At 38.0% G+C, this 15,168-nt stretch overlaps 2 protein-coding genes across 10 annotated transcripts; both read right to left on the bottom strand.

The window, feature by feature from the left end:
* Nucleotides 1-2,457: 2,457 nt before the first annotated feature.
* LOC111792416 (fimbrin-5-like) lies at nucleotides 2,458-11,116 on the bottom strand. Of its 9 annotated transcripts, none has more exons than XM_023673868.1 (15): nucleotides 10,873-11,116; nucleotides 8,030-8,170; nucleotides 7,754-7,924; nucleotides 7,405-7,643; nucleotides 7,145-7,316; nucleotides 6,987-7,025; nucleotides 6,798-6,866; nucleotides 6,578-6,694; nucleotides 6,106-6,317; nucleotides 5,765-5,920; nucleotides 5,482-5,681; nucleotides 4,262-4,428; nucleotides 4,081-4,177; nucleotides 3,925-4,016; nucleotides 2,458-2,955 (listed from the first exon to the last, which is right to left on the bottom strand). In XM_023673868.1, the coding sequence occupies exons 2-15, from the start codon at nucleotides 8,114-8,116 to the stop codon at nucleotides 2,725-2,727; spliced, it is 2,049 nt and encodes a 682-aa protein (XP_023529636.1). In that variant the 5' UTR covers nucleotides 8,117-8,170; nucleotides 10,873-11,116; the 3' UTR covers nucleotides 2,458-2,724. The 9 variants fall into 9 exon arrangements, with proteins under 9 accessions (XP_023529636.1, XP_023529638.1, XP_023529637.1 ...); XM_023673870.1 differs by having other exon boundaries at nucleotides 8,030-8,167; XM_023673869.1 differs by lacking the exon at nucleotides 10,873-11,116 and adding an exon at nucleotides 10,733-10,865.
* Nucleotides 11,117-12,830: 1,714 nt separating this feature from the next.
* On the bottom strand, nucleotides 12,831-14,467 carry LOC111792499 (fasciclin-like arabinogalactan protein 7). The gene is made up of 2 exons (XM_023674006.1): nucleotides 14,298-14,467; nucleotides 12,831-13,714 (listed from the first exon to the last, which is right to left on the bottom strand). Exon 2 carries the CDS (start codon nucleotides 13,702-13,704, stop codon nucleotides 12,931-12,933), a length of 774 nt encoding a protein of 257 aa, XP_023529774.1. The 5' UTR covers nucleotides 13,705-13,714; nucleotides 14,298-14,467; the 3' UTR covers nucleotides 12,831-12,930.
* Nucleotides 14,468-15,168: the final 701 nt, after the last annotated feature.

Here is a 15,168-nt window from a genome sequence, read left to right as displayed (position 1 = left end):
TTTTCTTAACGTGACAGACGTAGGATTAACTTTCTTATTTTAATTATTTATTTATATATTTCAAATTTTCGGTGGTTAACATCCGATACTCGAAGATATTTATAAGGCGTATAGGATTGAAATAACATGTCCCTCTCCCATGGCCTATAAAAACACATTGGAAAGAGGAAACCAATCACTCAAGTTCATCTCAAACCCACCATAGTTGTTGTCGAGTATAGTGATAAGAGATATGAACTAAAATGAGTGGTGGGAAGGGTTCGGTCTTTTTGGCTTTCTAGCTCTTCTTTTTCCTCGTCTCCTCAGAGCTGGCTGCTGCCCGGAAGCTAATGGTGGCCGGAAAAAATGGTGAGGTTCTTACGGTTGGATGATGAAAGTCCCACTCGGCTAATTTAGGAGATGATCATGGATTTATAAGTGATGAATACTAACTCCATTGGTATGAGGCCTTTTGGGGAAGCCCAAAGCAAAGCCATAAGAGCTTATGCTCAAAGTGGACAATATCATACCATTGTGGAGAGTCGTGTTCGTCTAACATGGTATCAGAGTCATGCCCTAAACTTAGTCGTGCCAATAGATTGGTAAATTCTCAAATATCGAACAAAGAACTCCAAAAGAAAAGGAGCCAAGCCTCCTCGAAGGCAGTAAAAAATGACTAAGACTCCAAAGGAGTCGAGCCTCGATTAAGGGGAGTCGCACTTTGTTCAAGGGGAGGTGTTGGATGATGAAAGTCCCACGTCGGCTAATTTAGGGGGTTTAATAATTTTTTTTTTTAGTGTTATGAACTAGCAAATGGACTTTATAGACCTACATATTTTAAGCACCATACATGTTACGTCTTACCCTACTATAGACCGATAGTTGAACTCATATGTGTTGTAGGACAAGTTGTATCCATTGTACATAATTGATCCTTCATAAATTGTTCGTAATTACAATTGGGTCAAATTTTATTTTATTCTCTCATTACATCTTTTATCTTAATTTCACTGATTCTCTAATCAACATTTGTTTATGATCCAACTATAAACTAAGTTTCTCTTGAGCTAGTGAGAGGATGAGGCTTCATTGTTTAAGTCTCGAACTAAACACTTAATGTAACTACTCATCTACTTCTATATGGGTAGACATATTGAATCAGCTACAAAAACAATTCAGAATCTAGATTCGACACCTGAGGTGTTTATGATTGAGCTCCTGAAAAATAAGATGTACCTTGTTGGTATTGGTAGTCATTTTCAATTCTTTTAAGTCTTTCTTGATCATCCTATTCTCGTAATCGCTCTTATTTGGATATGATTTCAATTTATTCATGTATCACTCATTTAATCGACTGTAAAAGAGACTTGGAAAATACAGTAAAAGAAGCATTTGTCCTTCTCTTTAGCCAATGACTAAGTTTCTTTGCAATTGTATGTAGTTTAGGTTGCATATAGAATCATTCAAGTTTAAAATGATCAATCTTGCTTGTAAAGTGATTTGAATCTCAAACAAGTGTTCTTGCTTGAGATATTCGATCAACAAGATAATCTGAATTTTACTTTCAGTTGGAGTGATTCTTTATTATTAGGGCTAAGTTTAGATTGCATTTTCAGAATCATTCAAGCCATGATCAATCTTGCTTGAAGTGATTCGGATCTTAAATAAGTGTTCTTGCCGAAATATTCGATTAACAAGATAATCTGAATCTTACTTCCCTTGTACTGATTCCTTCTGAATCTTACTCTCCTTGTAAGTGATTCCTTATTGAATCTTATTTAGTGATTCCTTATCATTTGGTAGTACAAAAATAAAAAAATAAAAACTCTGTGACGACGTGTTTGGGTGGATTGATGACGTGTTTGGGTGGATTGTCTCCCTGCTGTTATTTGGAGAAGACTAAGTTTCGACTCGAAGGTTTGGCACATAAAAGTGGGGTGGGGCAAGAAAGGAGTCAAGTACAAGGAAGGGTATTCCCACCCTCGACCCCGTTTCGCTAAAAAAAATCTCTACACTCGCTCTCTCGTTCTCCATTCAAATTGAGATTCTCCACCCTATAGGTTACTATTTGTGATGTCCCATTAGTTGGGGAGGAGAACAAATCACCCTCTATAGGGGTGTGGAAACCTTCCCCTAGCAAGCCTTGAGGGGAAGCCCGAAAGGGAAAGTTGTGGAACTGGGTTGTTACAAATGGTATCAGAGCCAGTCACCGGACGCTGGGGAGGTGGTGTGCCAGTAAGGACGCTGGGCCCCAAAAGGGGGTGGATTTGGGGGCGGTCCCACATCGATTGGATTAAGGTGTGTGGAAACCTTCCCCTAGCAAACGCGTTTTAAAGCCTTTAGGGGAAGCCCGAAAGGGAAAGCGGGAAAAAACGTATCCTTTCAAACTCAAAGAAGTACATATTAATTACTGTTAAACAACGCTCACTTTGGTTGGGTCGAAAAAATGTTAGAACAGATAACGAAAGGATAAGAAAGTAATCCTTAACCTTTCACATTATTATTGTATAATATTTATTATAATTGTTGAAAAGAAAATTACAGCCCTAATTAACAAGATTTTCTAGTTCAAAATTTCCAGAAAATGAATATACAGTCTATTTCCTCCACAGGTAAACCATTACCAAACAGTAGAATAAGCTAAACTGTAACCATTTTTTTCCTGTATTATATATTCTCCCAATAAATAAATTTAATCAAAAGGAAAAAAAAGAATGCTGCCTTGCTCTTCTGGGTTGGTCTCTATTACGAATTTGCACTTTGATTTGCTAAGGATTCTTCTGGAGACTCGTCCTCATTTTGGGCCAAAGCACACGCCTTGTTAGCCGAGGACAATTCCGTCCCGTCCGTAGTTTCTGTGTTCGTATCTGAAACGTTATCGTCGTTCATGATTGACAGCTCGGACTCGTCTGCTTGTTGTAGCAGGCTCCAGTACATGATGCTAGCAGTTAGTATGAGGATCATCTTTTGGTTCACCTGTCAAAACGTTGGAATGGCAAAACAAGAATTGAATAGGATGTCAACGCATACATGGCCTAAGTCTGCCTAAGTCTACCGCTAGCAAATATTGTCTGTCATCTTTGGGCTTTCCCTTTCGAACTTTCCCTCTATGTTTTTAAAACGAGTCTATTAGAAAGAGGTTTCCACACCCTTATAAGGAATGTTTCGTTCCCCTCTCCAACCGATGAGGGATCTCTCGATCCACCCCCTTTGAGGCCTAGTGTCCTTACTCGCACACCGCCTCGTGTCCACCCCTCTATGGGGCTCAGCTTCCTCGTTGGCACATCGTCTGATGTCTGGCTCTAATACCATTTGTAGCCGTTCAAGCCCACCGCTAGCAGATATTGTCTTCTTTGGACTTTTTTCTTTCAAGCTTCCCCTTAAGATTTTTAAAACGCGTCTGTTAGGGAGAGATTTCCACACCCTTGTAAAGAGTGTTTCGTTCTCCTCCCCAACCAATGTGAGATCTCACAGTCAAACACCGAGTGGTGTGCCAACGAGGATGCTGGCCCCCGAGGGGGTGCATTGTGAGATCCCACATTGGTTGAAGAGAGTAACGAAACATTCATTATAAGGGTGTGGAAACCTCTCCCTAACAAGCGCGTTTTAAAACCATAAGGTTGACGGCAATACGTAACAAGCCAAAGCAGACAATATCTATTAGTGGTGGGTTTGAGCTGTTACAAATGATATTAGAGCCAGACACTGGGCATTGTGTCAACAAGAATTATAGTTCCCCGAGTGGGGTGGATTGTGAGATCCCACATCAATTAGAGAGGAGAAAGAAGCATTCCTTATAAGAACATGGAAACCTCTTCCTAACAGACGCATTTTAAAACCGTAAGACTGACGGCAATACGTAAAGGGCCAAAGTGGACAATATCTTTTAGCGGTGGGGTTGGGGTATTACACAAGTTTAGCATGATAATGTAGTTTGCTACTTACTTCAATAATGTCTTCAGGTAGCAAGAAAAGGGAGCAGCCAAGCTTTCGAGCAACACTAATAATGTACGTCGCGTTCAGCTTCTTGTCTTCCTCTGCAATTTCACCATTTTACAGTCAAAATTAAGACAACCCCACATGGAAAGATGTAACACTAACCAGTTTCTCCTTTTGTAACAACAGCCCAATTCACCACCCTTGGCTCCACAGAGCTAAGAAGCTCCAGGAAGAACATGCCATTTGAAAGATTCTTGTCCTGAAACCAGACGTTAATATCATCACATCACACAATCAACTACAGACAGTGAAGGAAGAACACTAATGTTCTTAACTTGTTTACCTTGAAGCTCTCCATTTGGTGGGTTCTTCCAGCTTTCTTCACTTTGTTGTTAGCCCAGTTCAGAATATCAGCATCCGTGATCTCCTTTCCCTCTTTGCCTTGAGAATGTGATCTCAGGTTTCTCAACAGTTGAAGCATTGTAAACCTCATCAGTTGCCATAAAAATGCTGTTCAATAACAATGTAATTGTCTTTAGATGTTACTCTCTCTGCCTCTCGTGTAACGACCTACACGGCTGAAGTGAAGCCGTAACAAGGTAGGTATGGCTCGATAACCTCCTTTTCAAGGAGAACTAATGCTCGTTGGGTATTTTAGTTTGACACTACTTCACACCCAAAAAGAAGCAAGCTACGTTTGAGTTAAGCTTGGAGATGGAAGTTTTCGTTTGTTTCTCAATAGTAAAATAAGACCAAGCTCATGAGCTTATTATCCTAGGTCGGAACAAGTTGATAGTGTGAGATCCCACATCGGTTGGAGAGAAGAACGAAACATTCTTTATAAAAGTGTAGAAACCTCTCCCTAGCGCGTTTTAAAAACCTTGAGGGGAGCATGAAAGGGAAAGCCTCATGAGCTTATTATCCTAGACCGGAATAATTTGATAGTGTGAGATCCCACATCGGTTGGGGAGGAGAACGTACCATTATTTATAAGAGTGTAGAAACCTCTCCCTAGCAGACGTGTTTTAAAAACCTTGAGGGAAGCATGAAAGAAAAAGCGTCATGAGCTTATTATCCTAGATCGGAACAAGTTTATAGTGTGAGATCTCACATCGGTTGGGGAGGAGATGGGGAGGAGAACGAAACATTCTTTATAAAAGAGTGTGGAAACCTCTCCCTAGCAGACGCATTTTAAAACCCTTGAGGGGAACCCGAAAGGAAAAGCTTTTAGAAGACAATATTTACTAGCGGTGGGGTTGAGCTACTACAGATAGAATCCCCTATTTTATGTATCCGTGTTTCCTAGCCTCTTTTAACTATGTTTGTAAGAACGAACCTATTCAAGTAAGTTCGTTGCTTAAGACAAGTTCATCTACTAAAGCTACCAATTCGTTTCGTTCTTCTTTCGAATATATTTAGCTCACAAGTACAGTCTATTAACCGTTCCACCACCAACCAGTGAATCAAACAAACTATAAACACTGCACGATAACATCCCGTTTCAAGATCAAACGGGCATACCAATAAGAGTTGTAAATAAATGAAGAGTAGAAAGATAGATACCTAGTATAAGCTTCTTGTTTCCCTGCACAATATCATTCCCAGCAACGTTTACAAGAGAAAATTTCAAGTCCTTCCCAAGTTTTACAACTTGGTTGCAATTCTCAACTTTTCTAAACGGCATCTTGATAGGAGGCTTCGTTGCCTGTTTCCAGATTACTGATCCAGGACAAACTTTGTCAAGAACTTCCAAAAGAACCCATCTGCAGTATGAACGTCATATCTCAAGCTCGTCCGTAAGGACGTAAAAGTAATTCATAAGTCGAAGGAAGAACAAAAACAATACCCAGTTCGAACGTCCTCGAAGACATTGTTGACATATGTGCCTATGCCTAGACTGTTAATCCACAAACGGAAGCATCGCTCTTCCCGAGATGTTTGCGCATCATCCGTCATCATTTCTGCAAATGACATTTTCGAGGTATCCGCAGTCAACCCATTCCTGCATTTACAAGTTCGCAATTTGGAATAGACATTCAGCTATGCAGCATCAGTCAACATATCTATTGATTAAGATGAAAAGGCAATGGTGTAGCCAACAGCCGAACAAAGATTCGACGAAAAGCTCGAGGGAAAGCACTCGAATAAGGCTTCAAATGGTTCGAGTCTGAAAGAAACATTTCTCACCTGTGCTGAAAAATTTGGGCAACAAATGCAAGATTAAGATTAGGTGAACCCTCAACAATGTCCTTGGGAGTTAGATATCTTTTACAATCCAATTTTTCTGCATGCTCAAGAACCATATTAGCTCTTTCAGTAGGATCTTTAACATTCAAAGTAGAGGCACCAGAGAACTCTGGTGCAAGAGCATTAAGCAGATAAGCATATGCCTCCCCATCCTGCATATAAAAAACTTAATCAATACTGGTTCAAACCACACGAACTTCAAACGTGTTAGGAATCACGACTCTCCACAATGGTATGATATTGTCCACTTTGAACATAAGCTCTCATGGATTTGCTTTTGGTTTCCCCAAAATGCCTCGTACCAATAGAGATATATTCCTACTTATAAACTCACGTCATCCCCTTAATCTATAGCATAAGAGTTGATTAACGTTTTCCGTGCAATATATACAACCGGTGGGTATTCTCTAACCTTCACGTCGGACGAAAAGTTCGTGACTTGTTTCTCATAGCCAGCTTTCTTTAAATGGAAGTTCATCCATTTGAGTAAAACTTTGTCTGGTGCCAACCCAATGAGTTCTTCCACTTCCTGCACGTTATAGAAAACATTGGTAAGAATCGTTACAAACCGACCCAAACCGACCACGCTATGCTAATAGCTTCATCTTTCAACAAGGCAAAGAAAAAAACACCTTGCTATCAGCCACCAGTTCCACAAGTTGAGGAGTTTTCTTCAGATTAAGATCAGCCAACAGTTGAATCTACATTCCCAGCACATTAAAAGAGATAAATAAAACCCGTTCCGTGAAGACCTCGGAAAATCATGTCCTTATATTAAAAATATTCGACAAGAAAAATGAAAAATAACAATTCATTAATACCTTAACTATTTGTGATATCAATCCAAGCAGCAGATGCGGCTAGAAAATAAATTTAAAAGAAAGAAACAAAATTAGGAAACTTTACATTAACTTTATTAAAATAGTTATGCTAACATGTAGATTCAATTAGACGGGCTAGAGAGGTAGTTTTAACGCACTCGAGCTTCGACCAAATCTTGTGTGCCAATGTTAACCACTGTGCATCCAATAGCCTTTGCAGAGTTAAGGCCAAGGGTATGGTTTTCGTTCCTCTCCCAAGGATTAAGGACCTTTTTCGTATTGATAGCTCGTTCGTCTATGGTCCCTGGAACAGCTACATTGATAAGCTTACTGCACGGAACAACCAAAAGCAAAGATCATTACCATACATCAACATAAAGTTACATTGAAAAGTCTAAATTCAAGTTGTTTCGATTACCAAAGAAGAACACCGTCTTTCGCGAGGTCAAACAAATCATTCGTAGCGGGATCAAGAGGGAGATAATTCTTCAGAAATGGATCTTCAGCTAAATAACTGTTTATGTGTGCAACATAAGATGCCTTCTCGGATTCGTTAATTGCATGATGAAACGTTGTTGTGGCGGTCTTCAAGAACGAAGAAGAACTTTTTTCTCCGCCTGATTTAGCTGTTGCTCGGGCTTGTAAATCTAAGTATGCCTATAGTAATGAATCTTATAAAATCAGTCACTTCAAATGATTGCTTATACTTGTAGAAAAGAAAATCAACATGAACAAAAAGCAATCCAAATCCGAATAAACAAACTCACCCGAAGATACGACTCGAAATCTATTTCTTCACCGACATCTCGACTTGTTTCCTTCAAGAAATCTTTAATCTCATCCTCAGTGAAAATTCCACTGAAAGCTTTCAATTTCGCAAAAACAGGAGGCAAATCCTCCACCGTTACACGACCCGATTGACTCCTCACGGAAAGAAACTGAATTCAACACAACAATTCCTCATATCAACTGAAAAGAATTCACAATTCACTAGAAAAGAACCAAAACAACCTAAGAAACACAATAGAAACTTAGATACATACTCTGGATTTGAGCGTTCGAAGCTCGACTTGAGTGAATTGACTTTGAAGCCATGGATCAGAAACAAGAACACCCACAAAGCTTGACATCTTCACCTATCTTTTTTGGCAGAATATCTCAACACAAAGAAAAACTCCTAACTACTGAAACAATAAATTTCAATCGTCAAACAGATAACAGAGCTAGATATCCACAACATAAACATAGACAATCATGAAGCAAATAGACAAACAAAAGAACAGAAAACTATGGCAATTGAATCAACATCAGAAACATGAAGAAAAAAGATGATCATAGATGAAATGAAACGAAAAAGCAACAAAAACCCAGTTGAAGAGGCCAAAGTTTACCCACAATTCAACGTGCTATGCAAAAATTTCCAAACACAACACATGGGGTTCATCCGAAACCAACGAATTGAAGGGAAATAACAGATAACAGAGCTAGATTAACACAACATAAACATAGACAATCATGAAGCAAATAGACAAACAAAAGAACAGAAAACTATGGCAATTGAATCAACATCAGAAACATGAAGAAAAAAGATGATCATAGATGAAATGAAACGAAAAATCAACAAAAACCCAGTTGAAGAGGCCAAAGTTTACCCACAATTCAACGTGCTATGCAAAAATTTCCAAACACAACACATGGGAATTCATCCGAAACCAACGAATTGAAGGGAAATAACAAAAACCCAGAAAGGAAAAACAATGAAGAACACTGAAAAAGGAGATTAAAAGACGTAATACCTAAAGAAAAAGTGATAAAAGTGAAGTGGAACAGATTAAACGAAACGCAATCTCATCGTGAAGAAAGAGAGGTGAAGGGTAGAATGAAGGGATGTGAGGAGGGGCAGGAATAGGCAAGGAAAACGAGAGAAAAGCGTGCTTGTTTTAAGGAACTGCTGAGTGAGACCCAGAAAATGGGGACCCAAAAATCAAAATCAGCCACTGAAACCCTCAACTAATGAATAATTCGTGATTTTATTGATTACCCTTTTTTTCTTTCATTATTTATTGCTTTCATTCTCCTGTTTTTTTGAGTTTTGAAAATGAAAAATCATTGCTTTCTCTCATTACGCAATGCCTCTAAATTAATGCTCTTTTAAAGATTTAGTGGATATGCATTTTGAAGATCATTAATTATTGAATATGGATGAAGAGTGTGATAGAACATGGGCAATATTCTTTCTATTTTCTTGTAAGGAAGGGATCTAACTTTCCATTTTGGAATGAATTTCTCTTTTTGCCTCACTTTTTCTTTTTTAATTAGGAAAAAAATCATTTTTTTATTTTAAAACCGGTCCGTGTTACACGAGTAAATTGATGGAAAAGATATGGTTAATGAAGTATAGGGCTTGTTCATGAACAAAGAAGTGAGACGAGTAGGAGCATGCTCTGATTTTCGATATTTCCCTAATGAATACAACTAGACGTTTGCAGGGAAAGTGTGCTATTACGATGGAGAATAACTACACGGTACCTTTCGTGCCTTGAATGCATGAATCTGTAATCATTAAGTGTATACATTCTTGTGACATGTGAATTTTATACGAGATGTGATTTTTTATAATTTTAGCATTTTGGTTAGATATTTTTCTTCGGTCATTTTTGTTATTAGATAAACCTATTTAAATTTTTGAGAAAATCAATGGATCGGTTATTCTATCTCAGGATAATATTTGATCTTTCGTGTTAATTGGCCTAAACTATTTGGCATTTATTATCTCTTGGTGAGGGACTTGGGGATGTGAGCCAACATATCTTTTGGGTTTGGACAAGACATGATACCAAACATGGAAACATTTTAGGCATATGCTTATGTTTTACATGTATGTCTTAAATCAACGTTCTTTGTCCATAATCTTTTCATTCGGTCATATTTTCTTGGACGGGAATCAAAACTCGATCAACCCAACTCAATTTATACCGTTTAGATTGAATTTATCCTGAGTTTTCTTTAAAATTAGTTTGAGTTGAATCGAACCGATTTCAATTTGGACAAAAGTGCTACTGAACTTGCTTAATTCCTAAAAGATTGGAAACTACAAAATAATAATAATTCTTATTATTATCAAACTTTTCTTAATTATTCAAAAAGTGTTTCAATAGTTCAAATCATTTCAAATTTAAAGTAAATTGATATTGGCCCTTTCATTTGTTCTTTACACTTTGTCTCTTTCTTTTTTGTTGGGTAGTTTGTAGTCCCTTTCATGGCTTCATCTTTCCATGACAATAACTCTCGAATCTTGAAATGGTCCCGGAGCTTCGAGATCAAGCTATTCAAACCGTTGGTACTAGAGCTAGAACGATCGATTTATCTATCGATTGAAGTGGATCGGTCGAAACTGTGAGATCCTACATCGGTTGAAGAGAGGAACAAAACATTCTTTACAGGGGTGGAAACCACTCCCTAACAAACTAGTTTAAAAACTGTAAGATTGATGGCGATACNCAAAAATTTCCAAACACAACACATGGGGTTCATCCGAAACCAACGAATTGAAGGGAAATAACAGATAACAGAGCTAGATTAACACAACATAAACATAGACAATCATGAAGCAAATAGACAAACAAAAGAACAGAAAACTATGGCAATTGAATCAACATCAGAAACATGAAGAAAAAAGATGATCATAGATGAAATGAAACGAAAAATCAACAAAAACCCAGTTGAAGAGGCCAAAGTTTACCCACAATTCAACGTGCTATGCAAAAATTTCCAAACACAACACATGGGAATTCATCCGAAACCAACGAATTGAAGGGAAATAACAAAAACCCAGAAAGGAAAAACAATGAAGAACACTGAAAAAGGAGATTAAAAGACGTAATACCTAAAGAAAAAGTGATAAAAGTGAAGTGGAACAGATTAAACGAAACGCAATCTCATCGTGAAGAAAGAGAGGTGAAGGGTAGAATGAAGGGATGTGAGGAGGGGCAGGAATAGGCAAGGAAAACGAGAGAAAAGCGTGCTTGTTTTAAGGAACTGCTGAGTGAGACCCAGAAAATGGGGACCCAAAAATCAAAATCAGCCACTGAAACCCTCAACTAATGAATAATTCGTGATTTTATTGATTACCCTTTTTTTCTTTCATTATTTATTGCTTTCATTCTCCTGTTTTTTTGAGTTTTGAAAATGAAAAATCATTGCTTTCTCTCATTACGCAATGCCTCTAAATTAATGCTCTTTTAAAGATTTAGTGGATATGCATTTTGAAGATCATTAATTATTGAATATGGATGAAGAGTGTGATAGAACATGGGCAATATTCTTTCTATTTTCTTGTAAGGAAGGGATCTAACTTTCCATTTTGGAATGAATTTCTCTTTTTGCCTCACTTTTTCTTTTTTAATTAGGAAAAAAATCATTTTTTTATTTTAAAACCGGTCCGTGTTACACGAGTAAATTGATGGAAAAGATATGGTTAATGAAGTATAGGGCTTGTTCATGAACAAAGAAGTGAGACGAGTAGGAGCATGCTCTGATTTTCGATATTTCCCTAATGAATACAACTAGACGTTTGCAGGGAAAGTGTGCTATTACGATGGAGAATAACTACACGGTACCTTTCGTGCCTTGAATGCATGAATCTGTAATCATTAAGTGTATACATTCTTGTGACATGTGAATTTTATACGAGATGTGATTTTTTATAATTTTAGCATTTTGGTTAGATATTTTTCTTCGGTCATTTTTGTTATTAGATAAACCTATTTAAATTTTTGAGAAAATCAATGGATCGGTTATTCTATCTCAGGATAATATTTGATCTTTCGTGTTAATTGGCCTAAACTATTTGGCATTTATTATCTCTTGGTGAGGGACTTGGGGATGTGAGCCAACATATCTTTTGGGTTTGGACAAGACATGATACCAAACATGGAAACATTTTAGGCATATGCTTATGTTTTACATGTATGTCTTAAATCAACGTTCTTTGTCCATAATCTTTTCATTCGGTCATATTTTCTTGGACGGGAATCAAAACTCGATCAACCCAACTCAATTTATACCGTTTAGATTGAATTTATCCTGAGTTTTCTTTAAAATTAGTTTGAGTTGAATCGAACCGATTTCAATTTGGACAAAAGTGCTACTGAACTTGCTTAATTCCTAAAAGATTGGAAACTACAAAATAATAATAATTCTTATTATTATCAAACTTTTCTTAATTATTCAAAAAGTGTTTCAATAGTTCAAATCATTTCAAATTTAAAGTAAATTGATATTGGCCCTTTCATTTGTTCTTTACACTTTGTCTCTTTCTTTTTTGTTGGGTAGTTTGTAGTCCCTTTCATGGCTTCATCTTTCCATGACAATAACTCTCGAATCTTGAAATGGTCCCGGAGCTTCGAGATCAAGCTATTCAAACCGTTGGTACTAGAGCTAGAACGATCGATTTATCTATCGATTGAAGTGGATCGGTCGAAACTGTGAGATCCTACATCGGTTGAAGAGAGGAACAAAACATTCTTTACAGGGGTGGAAACCACTCCCTAACAAACTAGTTTAAAAACTGTAAGATTGATGGCGATACATAACGGACTAAAACGGACAATATCTGCTAACGGTGGGCTCGAAAAATATATACTAGCAGTGGGATTGAGCGAGGCTGACAGCAATATGTAACGGGCTAAATCAGACAATATCTATTAGCAGTATTAGTAATGGGCATGGGCTGCTAGACGCGTTTTAAAACCATAAGTCTGACGATGATACGTAACGTATTTGTTAGCGGTGGAGAGAGGAACGAAAAAGGAAACCTCTTGCACAAATCCAACAACATATATGTTCACAAAAAAAAAATGAAGCTTTAGATCAATAACATAACAAAATGGGCAATATAGTTTTTCTTAATGTAATAAATGGGTGGTAGGATTTCTGATCACAATCAAAACAAAAATCCACATGAAATTGCCAAAACAACGTGAATCAAAATCCCCCAGTTGATGATCCTATGGGAAGATGATGGCTTTGGTTGTGAAGATGGAGCAGCCTTTCCATCACTGTCAGCTGAAGGAGCATCTGCCGTGGGAGCGATAGCGATATCGGGAGCTGGTGCGGGGGCTGGGGTTGGGGGGATATCGGTTCCGAAGATCGCCTCAGGCAGCAGAATTCTGTCAACTTGGTAAACTGCAACAGGATCACTTGAATGCACACTGCTACTCACTTTTGTGTTGGTCCAACCTGAGCCAATGTGGATGGTCCCTGAAACGTCTGTGAAGTTCAAACTATATTGCCCACCCGCTAACGTTGAGATCGGGTTCTGCAGGCTGAGGTTCCTGAATTCAGCAAGAGAATAGTAATGTGGCAAGCCATGAAATAGCATAAGAGACTTGAGCTGATCCTCGGTGAGGTTCGAGAGAGACGGTTTCTTTTGTGCCGAGAACGCGCTGTCTTTCGGGACAAAGATGGTCACTCCTTCTTCTGTGTTATTGGCTTGGTTTTGGAAGGTCTCAATAACTTTGGTAGACTGGAGGTAGCTGAGGAAGGTATGAAATGGACCTGCTACAGTGAGCAGATCTGTGAGGTTAACAAAATCCGGGGCTGGCGCTGGTGCCGGGGTCGGGCTAAGCAACGGAGGGCTGGCTGTTTTGGCATCTGCAGGTGAAGAGCTCAGAAGCAACAATGCACTACAAACAGTGAAAAACATGGACAATTCCATTCTCCAAAACCTGCCCATCATCAGATCTCAGCAATCTTAAACAAACTGATATGCTTCATAAGTTCACAGTGACATTTTCACAAACAGTTGATATGCATTCATGAAAAATTCAATAAAATCCATTCCCAAAGCTTGTATAATTCCCCAAATGGATCAAATCTCAGCAAGAACTACACTAAACAAGTCCAAAACAGCATTTAACAAGATTAAAAGTAATGTTTATAGACTTAAATTTCAAAATCCAGATCTCACTAGCTGCTCACTAACTAGCCAAAACAGAGCAAACACATACCAGCAAGAAGAACAAGAAAACAGCACAATCAAAGATCCAGACAAGTAAATCAAACAGTACAACATGAAAAACAAAGCCAAAAACAGCAGAATTCAAAGACAAACAAACACAAGAACACAATTCAAAATGTCCCATCAGCCCATCAAATCCTCAACAAAACCCCAAACAAAAAAGTAAGAAAAACCCAGATCTAGATCAGCCCATCACAAGTTACAGCAGCCAAAACCAAGCAAATCCAAACCCAAAAGAGGCCTAAATTAGCAATGCAAAAAGGCAGAGACAATGAGAGAAGGAGACTGACCAGGCAGGCTAAGAGAGAAGCTCTGACAGAGAAATAATGGGGAAAGAGATGAAGATTGAAGCAAGTATTTAAAGAAAATGAAGGAGAAAAGCAAATGGGGTGAAGAAGAGAGAGTAATTGGGTGATGAACAAAGAGCTGGGATCTTCCTTGAGACATAAAATAAAAAACCATACTTTATTTGTAAGGCATTTCCTTAAGAACTTGGGCATGTAGGGTAGCATTTCTTAATCACATTTGAACTAATTCTTTTTTTACCCTTTTTTTTTTCCTCTTCTTCTCAAGCCAACCTTGTACTCTACCCCATGCACGATTTAGGTCGTCGGTTAGGATAGCTACTTACATCGGCTACCAATCCAGACAAATAAATAGCTGACTTCTATTACGGAGATATTTAGTTTTAACCTTAAAGATACCTTTAGATCTTTAACTCCCAACAAGTGTCGTTTTGTCAATTTAGACTTCAAACACGGTGAGTATTCTGAAATTGAGTAAAAACATATCATGGTTATCTTTAAATCACAATCTCTCCTTAATAGACGCTGATTTAAAACTATGAGGTTGATGGTGATATGTAACTAGCTAAGTTAGACAATATCTTCTAGCATACGCGTTTCAAAGCCATGAGAGCTTATGCACAAAGTGGACAACATCATATCATTGTGGAGAGTCGTGATTCCTAACATGGTATAAGAGCCATACCCTAAACTTAACCATGTCGATAGAATCCTCAAATATTGAACAAAGAATTGTGAGCTTCGAAGGTGTAGTCAAAAGTGACTAAAGTGTGAACAAAGGGTGTACTTTGTTCGAGGGTTACAAAGAAAGGAGTCGAGCCTCGATTAAGGAGAGGTTATTCGAGAGCTCCATAAG

Source organism: Cucurbita pepo, chromosome LG04, assembly GCF_002806865.2.
Source record: "Cucurbita pepo subsp. pepo cultivar mu-cu-16 chromosome LG04, ASM280686v2, whole genome shotgun sequence".
NCBI lineage: Eukaryota > Viridiplantae > Streptophyta > Magnoliopsida > Cucurbitales > Cucurbitaceae > Cucurbita > Cucurbita pepo.
Note: the sequence above shows the minus strand (reverse complement) of the source record. Positions and strands in the feature narration are given on the sequence as shown.

Excerpts from the sequence above, each read along its gene's own strand:
- LOC111792416 (XM_023673868.1), bottom strand. The coding sequence starts at position 8,116 with ATGTCAAGCTTTGTGGGTGTTCTTGTTTCTGATCCATGGCTTCAAAGT. Across the intron at positions 7,925-8,029 it reads TTCGAACGCTCAAATCCAGA|TTTCTTTCCGTGAGGAGTCA; the intron begins GTATGTATCTAA and ends TGTTGAATTCAG. Across the intron at positions 4,178-4,261 it reads ACCAAATGGAGAGCTTCAAG|GACAAGAATCTTTCAAATGG; the intron begins GTAAACAAGTTA and ends GTCTGGTTTCAG.
- LOC111792499 (XM_023674006.1), bottom strand. The coding sequence starts at position 13,704 with ATGGAATTGTCCATGTTTTTCACTGTTTGTAGTGCATTGTTGCTTCTG.